The sequence below is a fragment of the Daphnia magna genome, unplaced genomic scaffold (assembly GCF_020631705.1).
Source record: "Daphnia magna isolate NIES unplaced genomic scaffold, ASM2063170v1.1 Dm_contigs152, whole genome shotgun sequence".
Taxonomy (NCBI): domain Eukaryota; kingdom Metazoa; phylum Arthropoda; class Branchiopoda; order Diplostraca; family Daphniidae; genus Daphnia; species Daphnia magna.
This window is the reverse complement of record NW_025533143.1, coordinates 69,549-84,296: the sequence shown is the minus strand read 5'-3', so window position 1 is coordinate 84,296 and position 14,748 is coordinate 69,549. Positions and strand designations below refer to the sequence as shown.

At 44.2% G+C, this 14,748-nt stretch overlaps 2 protein-coding genes and 1 long non-coding RNA gene across 6 annotated transcripts; 2 read left to right on the top strand and 1 right to left on the bottom strand.

Moving 5' to 3' along the window:
* The first annotated feature begins 578 nt into the window (after positions 1 to 578).
* LOC116935908 (uncharacterized protein K02A2.6-like) lies at positions 579 to 5,552 on the top strand. 4 transcript variants are annotated; one of them, XM_045167179.1, is made up of 3 exons: positions 579 to 2,562; positions 2,665 to 3,023; positions 3,096 to 5,552. In XM_045167179.1, the coding sequence occupies exons 1-3, from the start codon at positions 867 to 869 to the stop codon at positions 5,196 to 5,198; spliced, it is 4,158 nt and encodes a 1,385-aa protein (XP_045023114.1). In that variant the 5' UTR covers positions 579 to 866; the 3' UTR covers positions 5,199 to 5,552. The 4 variants fall into 4 exon arrangements, with proteins under 4 accessions (XP_045023114.1, XP_045023112.1, XP_045023113.1 ...); XM_045167177.1 differs by having other exon boundaries at positions 579 to 2,837; positions 2,898 to 3,023; XM_045167178.1 differs by having other exon boundaries at positions 579 to 3,023; positions 3,096 to 3,231; positions 3,322 to 5,552.
* A 2,588-nt stretch (positions 5,553 to 8,140) lies between these two features.
* Positions 8,141 to 10,000, top strand: LOC123466438 (serine/threonine-protein kinase/endoribonuclease IRE2-like; the record flags this gene model as incomplete). Its single annotated transcript, XM_045167192.1, has 4 exons — positions 8,141 to 8,960; positions 9,034 to 9,545; positions 9,620 to 9,735; positions 9,809 to 10,000. Coding segments are annotated over exons 1-4 (1,062 nt in total), but the record flags the coding sequence as incomplete, so codon positions are not given.
* Positions 10,001 to 12,985: 2,985 nt separating this feature from the next.
* On the bottom strand, positions 12,986 to 14,414 carry LOC123467152. The gene is made up of 2 exons (XR_006641654.1): positions 14,157 to 14,414; positions 12,986 to 14,057 (listed from the first exon to the last, which is right to left on the bottom strand). It is a non-coding gene; the product is annotated as an uncharacterized LOC123467152 (long non-coding RNA).
* Positions 14,415 to 14,748: the final 334 nt, after the last annotated feature.

The window sequence follows — 14,748 nt, the reverse complement described above, 5'->3', positions numbered from 1 at the left end:
TGTTGAAACTCTTATATGAACAACCCATCAACAATTTTTTCAAAGTCATCCACACTGAAATTCGAAATGCTTTTGAATCGAAAGACAATTGGACGGGGACAAGCCAAGCCCTTCGAAATAAGACAATGGCGTCTTTTTTTTTTTTTTTTACTAAATTAGGGAATGTGTTGGGCTGTTTAGTAGTGCCTTTTGGGACATAGGGGCACTGAAAGTTTTCTCACTTTCTCCTTTCTAGTTTTCCCCGCCTTCTTTGTTCTCATTTCACGTGTCTACATACGACAAGAACAAGGAGGAGGAGAAAAAGTTGTCTGTTTGGCAAATGGTTCGCTCGCTCTGGCGCTAAAATGCGAAACGTTATCAAAGGAAAGGAGCTTGAGGGAAACCAAGCCAAGAGGAGAAACAGTTATTAAAGTATAGTAATCAAGAGTTATCAACTAAAGTGTTGTAAAGTCTACCACTAGGTGGCCTCGCATCGTCCTCTCTCATGTCGAGTCCACCCAGACGGCACTGGAGAATACACAGACGCACACAGACTACCAAGACTACAACATGGTGTCAGAAGTGCTCGAGTAATTTTTCAATTTCTCGCGTGTAGTGTGTTTCTTGAGCTTTCACACTGAATTGGAACTGGTAGTTGTCGTTCCCTAGCCCTGATTGTGGGGTGATTCGTGGTAATTACGTCTCTGTCGTGCCAACGCTATCCGTTTGTGTCTCGAGTATCCGTTCTCGCACGTGGTCCAACTAAAACTGTATCCAGGCCAATCGAGAGCATCCGTCCTCTCACGTGGTTGATTTCAACATTTTCTGTTGCGTATGTATCCTGGTTATCGTTTATTTGTGTTTCCGACGTTTGAAATTGTGCAGCCATGGCCCAAGGCTTGAAGTTCCCTGATTCTTTTGCGTACACGGCGCCTAATTTGGCCTTGGAGTGGGCGCAATGGCGTCGTCAGTTCGAGTGGTATATTAAAGCCACGCGTAAGGACGAGACGGATGAAGAAATTTTGGTTGGAGTGTTGTTATCTCTGCTTGGAAGAGAGGGAGTCAAGATTTATGAGACGTTACCATTGACAGCGGCAAATGCAAAAAAGATTGCTGAAGTGTTGACTGCGTTTACGACGTATTTTGAGCCCCTTAAAAGCGAGGTGTTCGATCGCTTTCTTTTTCATCGTCGTATCCAGCAACCGGGCGAATCTTTCGACACGTGGCTGCTGGAGTTACGCAGTATGGTGTCGTCGTGTAATTTTGGTACGCCCGCGGTTATTGACTCTGTATTACGAGACCAGATTGTTTTCGGCGTGGCCAGTGAACATGTGCGCGAAAAGCTTTTATTTGAAACTGACTTAAAGTTGGCCGGGGCCTGCAACATTGTTCGCGCGTGTGAGTCAGCTTCGTCAAAACTGACCCAGATGGCGCCACGAGGAGAGTCTACTGTTCATCGCCTACATGACAACCAGCCAAAAGGAAAGCAGGGCATGAGCTCTTACAACAAGTCGAGTCAACCTGGCGGGAACATGCAGCAGTATGTTAATTGTCAGGGTTGTGGCAGACGTCATCGAAAAGATCAATGTTCTGCAGCAAAGGTGGTGTGCTTCTCGTGTCAACAAGTCGGCCATTATGCAAATAGGTGTCCGAATGGGGGATCTCAACAAGGTACGTCACACCCTCGCAAGATGGCGCCACCACCTGCACCTCCGACGGGTACCCGACAACCGACAATGCGGCCTGCACAACGCGGAACTTTTATGCAACAGCAGTTGCACGCCGTCGAACAGGAAGGTTTTGATGGCCAGTTGACAGGAGCCAACGGGTTCTTGGGAGAAGATTACGTCACTCATCAACTCACCTGCACAGAAGAAAAAGTGGACGAGTGGTATGAAGATATGGCGGTTGATGGAAATGCAACTATTCGTTTTAAACTTGACTCGGGCGCTACGTGTAATGTGTTGCCATATGAATTGTATGCGAGTGTGTGCCCGAATGGTGCTCCTTTGGAACCTGGTCCAAGAGTAAGAAACTACAGCGCAAACGGTGGTTATCTGAATGTTCTGGGCGTGTACAAGGGACAAGTGGTTCGTCGTGGAATAGCCTATGTGCTTCGATTTGTTGTGGTTAATGAACCTGGTCAACCAGCCATCTTAGGGCTTCCGGCGTGCAAGTTAATGAAGCTCATCAAGCGCGTTCATTCCATCACCGTGTCGCCGCCACAACTACAGCCGCCAATCGTGAAAGAGTTTGCAGACGTGTTCAACGGCATTGGAAAGCTTCCAATTGAACATGAAATACGCCTGGCAACTGGTCCTAATCATGTGGATCCGGTGGTGTCGGCGGCGGGTCGTGTTCCGTTTAGTTTGGAGAAAAAGGTGTTCGACAAACTGGATCAGATGGTTGCTGACAACATCATTGCTCCAGTAGTCGAACCGACGGAGTGGGTGAGCAGAATGCTGGTGGTTGGAAAACCTGATGGAGACGTCCGTATCTGTCTTGATCCATCTGACTTGAACAAGGCTATACAGCGGCAACACTTCATGGTGCCGACGGTGGAACAGCTGTTTGGAAAGATTGGTAAGGCAAGGTATTTTTGTAGCCTCGACGCTGCATCGGGTTTTTACCAAATACCTCTGTCTGACCGCTCTTCATATTTGTGCACCATGGCAACACCCAAAGGAAGATATCGTTTCCTGCGGCTCCCGTTTGGCCTCGTCTCGGCTCCCGAAGTTTACCTTCAGGCCATGTCGGAACTGTTCGGCGATTTACACGGAGTGCTTATTTACTTCGATGACTTTTTGGTGATGGGAGAAACAATGGAAGAACTGGAGTGTAATCTGCGCCGAGTGCTGGTACGTTGCAGAGAAAAGAATTTAAAGTTGCAGTTAAAGAAATGCCAATTCTTTGTTCAGAATCTTCCCTGGTTGGGCCATGTGATCGGAAATGGATCTTTGAAGCTAGATCCAGAAAAAGTGGAAGCTATTGTGAAGATGCCGGCCCCTACGGACAAGAATGGCTTGATACGCTTACTTGGAATGGTAACGTACTTGGACAAATTTTGTAAAGACTTGACTGTTCTAACGCGACCTCTTCGTGACATGTTGAAGCAGGATGCGGCATGGGTGTGGGACGCGCAACAAGAACAAGCATTGAATGCTCTCAAGTCCGCCATTTCCTCGTTGCCAGTTTTACGTTTGTTCGATGTTTCCAAACCGTTGGTGGTCTCCGTGGATGCTTCACCCATCGGTATTGGTGCAGTTTTATTGCAAGATGGCCAGCCGGTGGCTTTTTCGTCCACATCGCTTACTGAGACTCAAAAACGTTACTGTCAAATAGAAAAGGAGCTGTTGGCGGTTCAGTTTGGTTTGCTGAGATTCCGGCAGTATGTTTATGGACAAAAAGTGACAGTTGAAACGGACCACAAACCGCTTGTTGGTCTGCTGGAAAAGCCGATAGCAACTTGCTCCCCAAGGATCCAACGGATGCGACTTCAACTGCAAAGGTTCGACTTTCGGCTTGTATATAAGCCCGGCAAGGAGCTTTTCATCGCCGACACCTTGAGCCGTGCACCTTCGCCGCGTTTGTTCACGGATGACGTCACCCAGGATAGTGAAGACCAAGTGCATCATGTGCTTCATAGTCTCGTCACTTCCGTGTCCACACGGAAGCGTTATGCCGAAGTCACGGCCTTGGATCCAACCCTGCAACTTTTGAAAACGGTGATTCAAAAAGGATGGCCTGAGAAGCGTGCTCAGTGTCCGGCTGCAGTCAAACCGTATTGGTCGGTGCGGAGCGAATTGTCAATGGTGGAAGGCATTTTATTGTGTGGCAGTCGTTTGGTGGTTCCAATGTCCCTTCGTCGCGAGACCATGGAGGGTATACACGACGGTCATTTCGGTGAAACGAAGTCTGTGTTACGCGCGAAGTCAGCAGTGTACTGGCCCGGTTGGGAGGACCAAGTAAAAAATATGGTGGCCAGTTGTTCGGTTTGCCAAGAAAACCGTGGTCGAAACCCTAAGCTGCCGTTACATCCCGTCCGGCTTCCGGATTACGCCTTTCAGCTAGTGTCTGCTGATTTGTTCGAGTTTGAGCGCGTGAACTATATTTTGCTGGTGGACGCGTACAGCAAATGGCCGTGTGTCGTTCCCCTTAAGTCAACAACGTCGTCAGCCATCATCGAAGAGATGTCACGATTTTTCTGTGACTTTGGACGGCCAGAGGAGTTGGAGTCTGACAACGGGACTCAGTTTTCCAGTGCGGAGTTCCGTGAATATTGTGCATCATTGAACATCAAGCAAGTGACGTCGAGTCCCGAGTTTGCCCAATCCAACGGACTGGTTGAGCGACACATCCAAACGGTAAAACGTACTTTACTGAAGATGTTTGCTGAAGGAAAGTCCCTGTGGGAGGCGCTGGCAGCAATTCGTTCGACCCCGGTGTCCGGCTCATTACCGGCCCCGTCCGTGCTACTTCAAGGACGTAATCTTCGTGGTGTGCTGCCTTTTCTCGACGCATCCTTATCGCCAAAGCTGGTGCCGGCGTCGTTTGTACGTCAAGAGTTGTCTCGTCGACAACAAACGGCGGCGTTTGTTCAACCCCGCCCAGTGAGTGTTCGGTCGTCTGTGTTGACTGTAGGACAACGTGTTCGTGCCTTGATCAAAGGGACGTGGCAACTTGGTGTCGTAAATGTGGTGTGCCCAGAACCACACTCTTATATCGTCCGCTTATCTGATGGGCGTATGTTTCGTCGTACACGCTGGGCAATCAACGTCGATAACGCGAACAGACCGACAGCCGTTCAGCGGACCATGCAACCTTCACGTCCGGAATTTTCACGTGGCCCGGTTGTCGTTCCACCCACTCAGCCGCCGGCTTTGGTTCAGCAGAGTGGAAGTTCAGCAGTGGCTGTCCAGTCACCGCCAGTCACGGCCCGTCCAGTCGCTGGTGTCAATACTCCGTCTGGACAGTCTTCCGTGTTCCAGTCGTCTGCTCAACAAGAGTCTACGCCGGGCCGTTCTGTTGAAGCGCCCAGCCGCCCTGTTCGAGAGATACCGGCCTCACCCGCTCGTTTAGTTGTTTCCCGTATTCCCGTTCGTGACCGGGTGGTTTGGTTGCCCCCTTCGGCCAGCAGTGGTCAACATGCTCCTGTAGCCGCCCTTGGTGTTACCCGCTCGGGCCGACGCTACATCAAACCTCTACCACCCTCTCAGTAAACGACGCAAGTCGACAGTCCATCCTTCCGTCCGATTTATCTTCATGTCATTTCAGTTCATTGTCGTTTCGTTATTCATCGTTCACTGCTCATTGCTCATGCGTTTATTTTCATCTCACCTAATCATTGTTCGTTCGTCTTCGTTCACATCCTCATTGTTCATTCATTTTGGTTTATTTTCACACTTGTCTTACATTTTGATTGCATTCATTTGTGTTCGGTATGGGGGCTGTTGTTCGTATATGGTTAAAGGGGGAGATGTTGTAAAGTCTACCACTAGGTGGCCTCGCATCGTCCTCTCTCATGTCGAGTCCACCCAGACGGCACTGGAGAATACACAGACGCACACAGACTACCAAGACTACAACATAAAGGCGTTGGCCGTTTGCTAAGGACTGGAAGAAGGCAACAGCACTCTTCGAAAACTGGACACTGATGGCTTAAGCTATTTAAACACATTCCGAAACTTCCTTTTTCGTTTGTGTGCTGTTTAAATACTTTGGAGGAAATTCAGTTCGACCGCACTGCACTGTTGGGGAATCTGATAGGGAAATCTGCCGGGGTTTATCGAGGAGAGTTGAACGGTCGCCAATGTGCAGTCAAAAGAGTTTCACGAGAGAAAGTCAAAGAATACGAAGAGAAAAGTTATGGAGAGGTTGAAGGATCATCGAAACATTGTCAAAATTCTCTATACTGTGAAAGGGGAGAACAATTCGTGTCGAGTTATTTTGTCTGGTTTTCACAAGCAAAACGCTCTCATTTCATCCCTCCGTCCTCCATTTTTACAGTAACTACGTTGGATTGGAATTGTGTGTCGCCTCGTTGGAAAAGCTGGTCCTGAAACCGGATGGCGCAAAAAGATACAACGGACCGCCCATAGCACATGATCTCAACATTTCCCCCTCAAATTAGCTTTAGGTCACGAACAAAGCCATTCGAAGAATGTCATTCAACGACATATTCAAACCGGAAAACATCCTGATTTCGGTGCGAGGCGCAAGCCAAGACGACGGGGGAAGGGGTAAAACATTTTTCGACAAACAATGGAGTCGTAGGAGCGGAAACGCTGGGATGCTGCCGAAGAACTGAGGCCACGATAAAAGAGGGGAAAAATGTCGATGGTAATGACAATTAAAAATGCCGAGGTATACTCTGTCAAGAGCAACATCTTTGCACTAGGCCTCGTCTTTTATATGTTAAATGTTGTTCAAAGGCAATTATCTGTATAGTTTCAATACTGACAAGATCGGCATCGCAAACGGCATAATCGAGAGAGATCCAATATCAAACTCGCATAGTATACGTTGTCCCATCTATTTGGTTTTGGGCCTCACAGAATGCCTCATGGAATGCTCTTGCTGCATTCAGAAAAACAAAAATTAAATTAAATTTTGGAAAATGGTTATCATTTGGTGCGGAATATTACCAATCGACCGAAAGACAGCCTAGCCGAGAACAGCTAAACAATTGGGCTTGCGATTCGCCATACAGAATTGGACAAAGTAAAATTTGTCTTGGACTATATAGCGAGAGTGGAGTAATTGGTCTTCTTGTTTAGATTGCTGGACGTGATGGCGAGGCAGGGCGAGGCAGGTAATGGTGAGGAGCACAGATGACACGGTATTATTTTTCACGTCACTACCACGGAGAAGGGCGAGTCAGCAACAGTCTGTGCGAACACACAGCAACTGATGCAGAATTTCCACCTGGCCTCAGTTACCTGACGACACGGTAGGAAAATGAATTTTTGATAGGTCACGCCTATTGCCCCTCACATACTTTTACTTTTTGATATATCCCACCATACGTTGGGGGTTAAATGGGGGTGATTCGAGTGCTGAAAAACTAAACATTGAAGCATGGTTTGTTCTTTTCGGTGATGAGGTAACTTTAGTCGATACAACGCCATTTTTGCCCGATCCCAGAATGTTTAGCGTCAACATGGCGTCACTGACAAACACTAGATGGCATGGGAAACGTTCGTAAAGCCGTTCAGGACTTGTAGGCTGAGTGGACTAGACGATGACACTGATAACAAACATTTGTTTGTCAAGAGTTCAAGGCGATGACTTCACCTGTGATGCATGTGTAATCCAGGTGAGGTTTGGACAACACAATCCTATTTCATGCAATTGCAACGAAGACTAAAGTAAAGATAGGAAACGAAACCAACAAATGTGAAAAGAAAACAAGAGAAAACGAAACGTATTTCCGATTTTATCTTTACTTACTGAGGTAAACAACTTGTCAATAAATACTGCGCAATATGCACACAAATTGAAGAACCAACGCGTAGCAATCCGACAGAACGTTAAGTTTGTGTTTGCTTCAGCCAAACAGATAAGCTCTATAACCGTGTGGAAGACGAAGTAAGACGAATCACTTTCTGACATTCAGGATTTAGTGATATTGGTCATCATGGCGAATAAACTGAAGGGAAAAAAAAAATACGAAAATAGAGTTAAACATTTCGAGGGAAAACGATTTGGGCTGCGATAGCATTGCTATACCTTTAATATATGTTGTCATGCGCAGTATGTCTAAGGTATTCAGCGTCACAAAACCAAATGCATGAGTTTTATTTGGAACGCCTCAAATAGGCCAATTGTGTAATCCGCACGCGGCTTTAAGCAACGACATTTCCAACGCTTCTACGTAGTGCATAAAACAGTTGTAATATCAAGTTGTTTATTTACCTATTCCTAATGGCGTCGCCAACAGCAACTATTGCAAAGATGGACACTGATGCAGCACGATCCGCTATTTTTCGTCTGTTGCATTTTGGTTGGTGCAATTATCGTTTTCTTTGCAGGTCTGTTTCAGAACAACGTGTGTTTCAATACTAAACAATACTACATTTACATTATTTTGAAATATAATATGATAAATAAATTATATGCTGCATCATAGAAATGACGTAGGCCCCCTATAGCCGATATAAAAGAAAAGAAGGCGGAAAAGCTTAAATGAGGCTATTGATCATTCTGCTGTTATTTCTTTTCTTTTTTTTTAAGGAAAGATAATGAGAAAATTTTATGATAAGGCATAGAGGTCGAAAGTGAAAAGACGTGCAGATGACGCGTGCAGAGCGCAACAAGTATAAAGCTATCCAAGATAAAACATTTCATACACAGAACTCATTAAAAGAATAAACGATTGGAAATGCACACTGAGCGAATTATTAACTCGATGTAAAAAAATTTGGCAAGCTCTCGTCAACCAAAAAAATTTCCGTAAAAATGATCAGAAGAAATTTTATAAGAATCACACAAAACAACCTCACTGACATTTCACGCGGATCAACAGGTAGACGACGCGATAACAGATCATTATCTGCATTGGACTCGTAAGTTAAATTGTATGCATGACAGACAGATAAGCTGACTGATAAATTCAAAGCGATTTCGTGTTGCAAGTGAGGGTTGTCCAGTGTCAAACGCTATTCCCGTGCAAAATATTATACTCAATAGTAGTTCGCACAAGTTTTTGTCTTGCTAGTCTCGTGTGCAATTAAGCTTAAAATGTCATCGACTAATCCTGTAAACGTAGATGGCATTCAATTCAATCGCAATGATTACTTGGGGAGTGATGGTTTCGGCTCAGTGTTTCGTGGTAAATATAAAGACCAAAGCATAGCAGTCAAAAGAATTGAGAAGAGAGCTGACAGAAAACCACTAGTTGTCAAAGAGTTAAACATTCTGAAGCAGTTAGAACATCCTAACATAGTTAAACTCCTTCATTCCGCAAGCGATGACGACTTCGAGTAAGATTATTACGTGATAATTTTGAATTAAAAAGAGAATTTCCATATGATTTTAACGATTTTTGCGATTCAGTTACTTTGCTTTAGAATTGTGCGACGCATCCTTGGATCAAGTGTTCCCTAATCAGGGCGAACCTCGGGAATATAATGGACCTATGTTACCGAATAATTTTGAGGTTTTCTCCCAGTTAGCCTCTGGTCTTAAACATATTCATTCACGGAATCTAATCCACCGAGACATTAAACCGGGAAACATTCTAATTTCTGTGAAACCTACTGACCAAGGCAATGAGACAACGATGAAATGGGCTGATTTTGGATTGTCCCGAGAAGTGAGTGAACGAGGAACATATAAAATGAGTGGAATCAGAGGGACTACACTTTGGTTCTCTCCCGAAGAGTTGGAAATACTCTCCGGAAAAAACATACTGATTATTCAACAAACTAAAGGCTCCATCAAAAGCGACGTTTACGCAGAAGGACTCGTCTTCGGTTATATTCTTTTGAAAGGAAGTCATATCTACGGTGAAAATGATTCAGAAATTAGGAGTAACATCATGAATGACAAGTCTGTTAATATGAATCGTAAGTTACCTCTTGAAATAGATCATATATTACATAAGAAAAATAATTCAATGTTTCAATTTAAACAAAAATAGAAATTCACGAATCGCATTGGGCACGTAACTTGATAAAGAAAATGTTGTCCAAGACACCTGATACAAGAATCACGTCTGAAGAAGTCGTTATTCAACTTCAATCCATAAAAATTCAAGTAATGACGTTACAAGTTTAAGTTCTTCTTCGTCAATGAAATTTGAGTTTTCTAAAAAAAAATTTCCATTTAGCTAAAAGAAGGAGAACAAAAACTGCTTCGGCTGTGTGCAGATACGTGTCCAACGTCGGATTTTAGAAATGAAATCAAAACTTTAATACGACTCGGCATCGACTTGAACGCAAAGAACAACGATGGATGGAATGCGCTTCATCTTTTGTGTCGTTACAATTCAACCCCCCACTTAATCGAGGCAATTAAAGTCTTGATCGAACTCGGCATCGACAAGGACGCAAAGAAGAAAGATGGTTTGAATGCACTTCATCTTTTGTGCTCAAACAGTTCCAGTCCACACTTAATCGAGGCAATTAAAGTCTTGATCGAACTCGGCATCGACAAGGACGCAAAGAAGAAAGATGGTTTGAATGCACTTCATCTTTTGTGCTCAAACAGTTCCAGTCCACACTTAATCGAGGCAATTAAAGTCTTGATCGAACTCAGCATCGACTTGAACGCAAAAACCAACGATGGATGGAATGCGCTTCATGTTTTGTGTTCCGAAAACTCAGGCCCCCACTTAATCGAGGCAATTAAAGTCTTGATCGAACTCAGCATCGACTTGAACGCAAAAACCAACGATGGATGGAATGCGCTTCATGTTTTGTGTTCCGAAAACTCAGGCCCCCACTTAATCGAGGCAATTAAAGTCTTGATCGAACTCGGCATCGACTTGAACGCAAAAGAAAACAATGGATGGAATGCGCTTCATGTTTTGTGTCGTTACAATTCAACCCCACAATTAATCGAGGCAATTAAAGTCTTGATCGAACTCGGCATCGACTTGAACGCAAAGGACCAAGATGGATGGAATGCACTTCATTCTTTGTGTCGTTACAATTCAACCCCACAATTAATCGAGGCAATTAAAGTCTTGATCGAACTCGGCATCGACAAGGACGCAAAGCAGAAAGATGGATGGAATGCGCTTCATCTTTTGTGTTCCGAAAACTCAGGCCCCCACTTAATCGAGGCAATTAAAGTCTTGATCGAACTCGGCATCGACAAGGACGCAAAGCAGAAAGATGGATGGAATGCGCTTCATTTTTTGTGTTCCAACAATTCAACCCCCACTTAATCGAGGCAATTAAAGTGTTGATCAAACTCGGCATCGACTTGAACGCAAAAATCAACGATGGAGAGAATGCGCTTCATGTTTTGTGTTACAACAACTCAGGCCCCCACTTAATCGAGGCAATTAAAGTCTTGATCGAACTCAGCATCGACTTGAACGCAAAAACCAACGATGGATGGAATGCGCTTCATCTTTTGTGTTCCAACAATTCAACCCCCCACTTAATCGAGGCAATTAAAGTCTTGATCAAACTCGGCATCGACTTGAACGCAAAAACCAACTCTGGATGGAATGCGCTTCATCTTTTGTGTCGCAACAACTCAGGCCCCCACTTAATCGAGGCAATTAAAGTCTGGATCGAACTCGGCATCGAATTGAACGCAAAGGACCAAGATGGATGGAATGCACTTCATTCTTTGTGTCGTTACAATTCAACCCCACAATTAATCGAGGCAATTAAAGTCTTGATCGAACTCGGCATCGACAAGGACGCAAAGCAGAAAGATGGATGGAATGCGCTTCATCTTTTGTGTTCCGAAAACTCAGGCCCCCACTTAATCGAGGCAATTAAAGTCTTGATCGAACTCGGCATCGACTTGAACGCAAAAGAAAACAATGGATGGAATGCGCTTCATGTTTTGTGTCGTTACAATTCAACCCCACAATTAATCGAGGCAATTAAAGTCTTGATCGAACTCGGCATCGACTTGAACGCAAAGGACCAAGATGGATGGAATGCACTTCATTCTTTGTGTCGTTACAATTCAACCCCACAATTAATCGAGGCAATTAAAGTCTTGATCGAACTCGGCATCGACAAGGACGCAAAGCAGAAAGATGGATGGAATGCGCTTCATCTTTTGTGTTCCGAAAACTCAGGCCCCCACTTAATCGAGGCAATTAAAGTCTTGATCGAACTCGGCATCGACAAGGACGCAAAGCAGAAAGATGGATGGAATGCGCTTCATTTTTTGTGTTCCAACAATTCAACCCCCACTTAATCGAGGCAATTAAAGTGTTGATCAAACTCGGCATCGACTTGAACGCAAAAATCAACGATGGAGAGAATGCGCTTCATGTTTTGTGTTACAACAACTCAGGCCCCCACTTAATCGAGGCAATTAAAGTCTTGATCGAACTCAGCATCGACTTGAACGCAAAAACCAACGATGGATGGAATGCGCTTCATCTTTTGTGTTCCAACAATTCAACCCCCCACTTAATCGAGGCAATTAAAGTCTTGATCAAACTCGGCATCGACTTGAACGCAAAAACCAACTCTGGATGGAATGCGCTTCATCTTTTGTGTCGCAACAACTCAGGCCCCCACTTAATCGAGGCAATTAAAGTCTGGATCGAACTCGGCATCGAATTGAACGCAAAGGACCAAGATGGATGGAATGCACTTCATTCTTTGTGTCGTTACAATTCAACCCCACAATTAATCGAGGCAATTAAAGTCTTGATCGAACTCGGCATCGACAAGGACGCAAAGCAGAAAGATGGATGGAATGCGCTTCATCTTTTGTGTTCCGAAAACTCAGGCCCCCACTTAATCGAGGCAATTAAAGTCTTGATCGATCTCGGCATCGACAAGGACGCAAAAACCAACGATGGATCGAGTGCACTCGATTTGAGTCGGAGAAATGAAAAACTTTCTGAACACAACGTGGACAAAATCTTTGGAACCATATGAGCTGCCTTAACAATTGCATGAGATAAGATCTAGTTGTCTTCCTCGTCCCGTTACGACCATTCCCTTGTCTATCATTACAATTATCATTGGATATATTTGTGTGTGTTTTTTTTTCAAATAAAGGGAATAATGAAAAGTTGGCTAAGCTTTAAGCGGTTCGACTTGCCGGGAGACTGTCGTTTTCTAGGCTAATTGCAAAAAGAAAGACAACACGTCCACCAACATGTTACAGAGCATAATAGCAACAAGCCTATTCAACATCACAAAACAAAGTGTAATTCACAGGGTAATATTTCTGTTATGGTTGATGAAGAATTCGAGATTAGCTGAAACAAAAGACGTTAGGAGAGTAATGGGGTGTTATATGCGCATGGGTATCAAAGAGCGACCCAGTTTAAAATCAGCAACACGAAACAGAAAGGTACGCGATATCTTTCTATTAGAACGTCGCCGCATTTGGTAAGGTGGAAAATAGAAAAACGTTAACAAAACGTTTTCCAAATTGAATCAAAAATAACCAATGACAAATCTGAAATCCCAAAAAGTGGCAAAACGGAAAGAAAGCCAGACAAAATGATCAATGCAATTGTTAACTTGGGTAATTCTAACAAGGCAAGAGAAGTCCTTCTGAAACGGTGACAGTTAGGCTACTCGTGGCGATTTCTACACTGAAGTCAAAGCCAAAACATTTCACGCGCAAAATGATCGAGAAATGTAGACACAAAAGGGAAGATAAGGGCGGCAATTCAGTCATTACTATGCATAGTCATTATGTCAGAGTCAAATGAAGTAGAAACCAACTCAAATTCGCTTATTAATCCAACGACTTGGTTCAGAGGACAACGGCAAACGGAAATCGCTCCTCATTTTGTAGCCAAAGCGTTCAAGCTGAAACTTATAAGCTGCGCGGTCACAATCTTACTGAATGGATCGGAATGGATGTGAAATGGACCAATTACATTATTTATTCAAAGACCTAGAGGCAATTCAGAGTAGGTAGCTCTAAAAATACCTCAAAGCCAATTTTTTTCGACAAACTTTAAAAGACTACACTAATAAATGAAACGACTGCCGTGCCTTGTCATGAAGCTAAGATTATGCGTAGTAATTAAAATCAGAATTCTATAAGGAATTGTTTCACCCCCTCTGGTGTCAGACCCGAGTACCGGCCCAGCGTATTGAACATCATGGAATCTGCACGTCATCCTTTACATGAGCTTATTTCATTTTTGCTCCAATATGAGGATATAAACAGTCTGCTGGGAAAATACAAACAGCGAGCGTAAAATGATTTGACTGATGGATTCAATTGATTATGGAGAGTGGTGAAACGGACGAATTATATTCCCTCAATATGATAGACTTCAAAGAGAGAACTTAAAAATTGGCGTTTCTTGCTCTACAAAAATGTCGGGTTTGGATGGAAGAGGGGGTGGAACAATTAACCTCAGCGTATAGGAGACCACCAATTCACCAAAATCCCGTCTTGTACATCTTTCGTAACAGTTCATGGCGATCAAACAAAAAAAAGCATTAAACGTGGGCAACATTTAAAAGTTACGACATTAGCAGCGTAAAAGAAAAGGTTCTAACCTGCTTCTATTTGGTAAAAGAATAAGAAAAGGTTTCGCGAGCTATCGAAGAGGACAGATACACATCTCCGTTGGGCACAAGCTCTAACATTACAATCGTTGAGATATTTGTGGAAATGTGGACTGGGCTGGACCGCCACCAGAGACAACAGCGTGGTGCGCGAACAAGTGACCACGTTGCCAGAAGCGAAATTGGAAACGATAAAAGATCACAAAAAAGTGGTGACTTGAGACTTGTAGCACGTAGTAGCACGTAGTGGTAGCACTGTATGCCGTGATTTCGGTTGGATTTTTCTCCCACTTTTCTCCTTCCGAGTTTTGCCCGTCTTCTTTGTTCTCTTCTCACGTGTCCACAGTTACAGACGACAAGAACAAGGGAAAGGAGGAGGAGTAGGAAAAAACAAAATCGTCTTTTTGGGAAGTGCCACACTCCCTCTGGCGCTAAAATGCAAAATGTTATCAAAGCCCCTCCCCCTCTTAGATGTTTTTCACTCCTTTATCGGGTGAGTAGGGTTGGGATCGAAGCGGCTGTTGCGCTTTGATACAACCCTGACGCACGGCAACGTCCTTGACGCGTCGTATGCCCAATCCCC

Bases quoted from the DNA above. Each gene is read 5' to 3' on its own strand.
- LOC116935908 (XM_045167176.1), top strand. From the start codon at position 867: ATGGCCCAAGGCTTGAAGTTCCCTGATTCTTTTGCGTACACGGCGCCT. The intron at 3,024-3,095 runs GTAACGTACTTG...ATGTTGAAGCAG, and splicing joins TGATACGCTTACTTGGAATG to GATGCGGCATGGGTGTGGGA.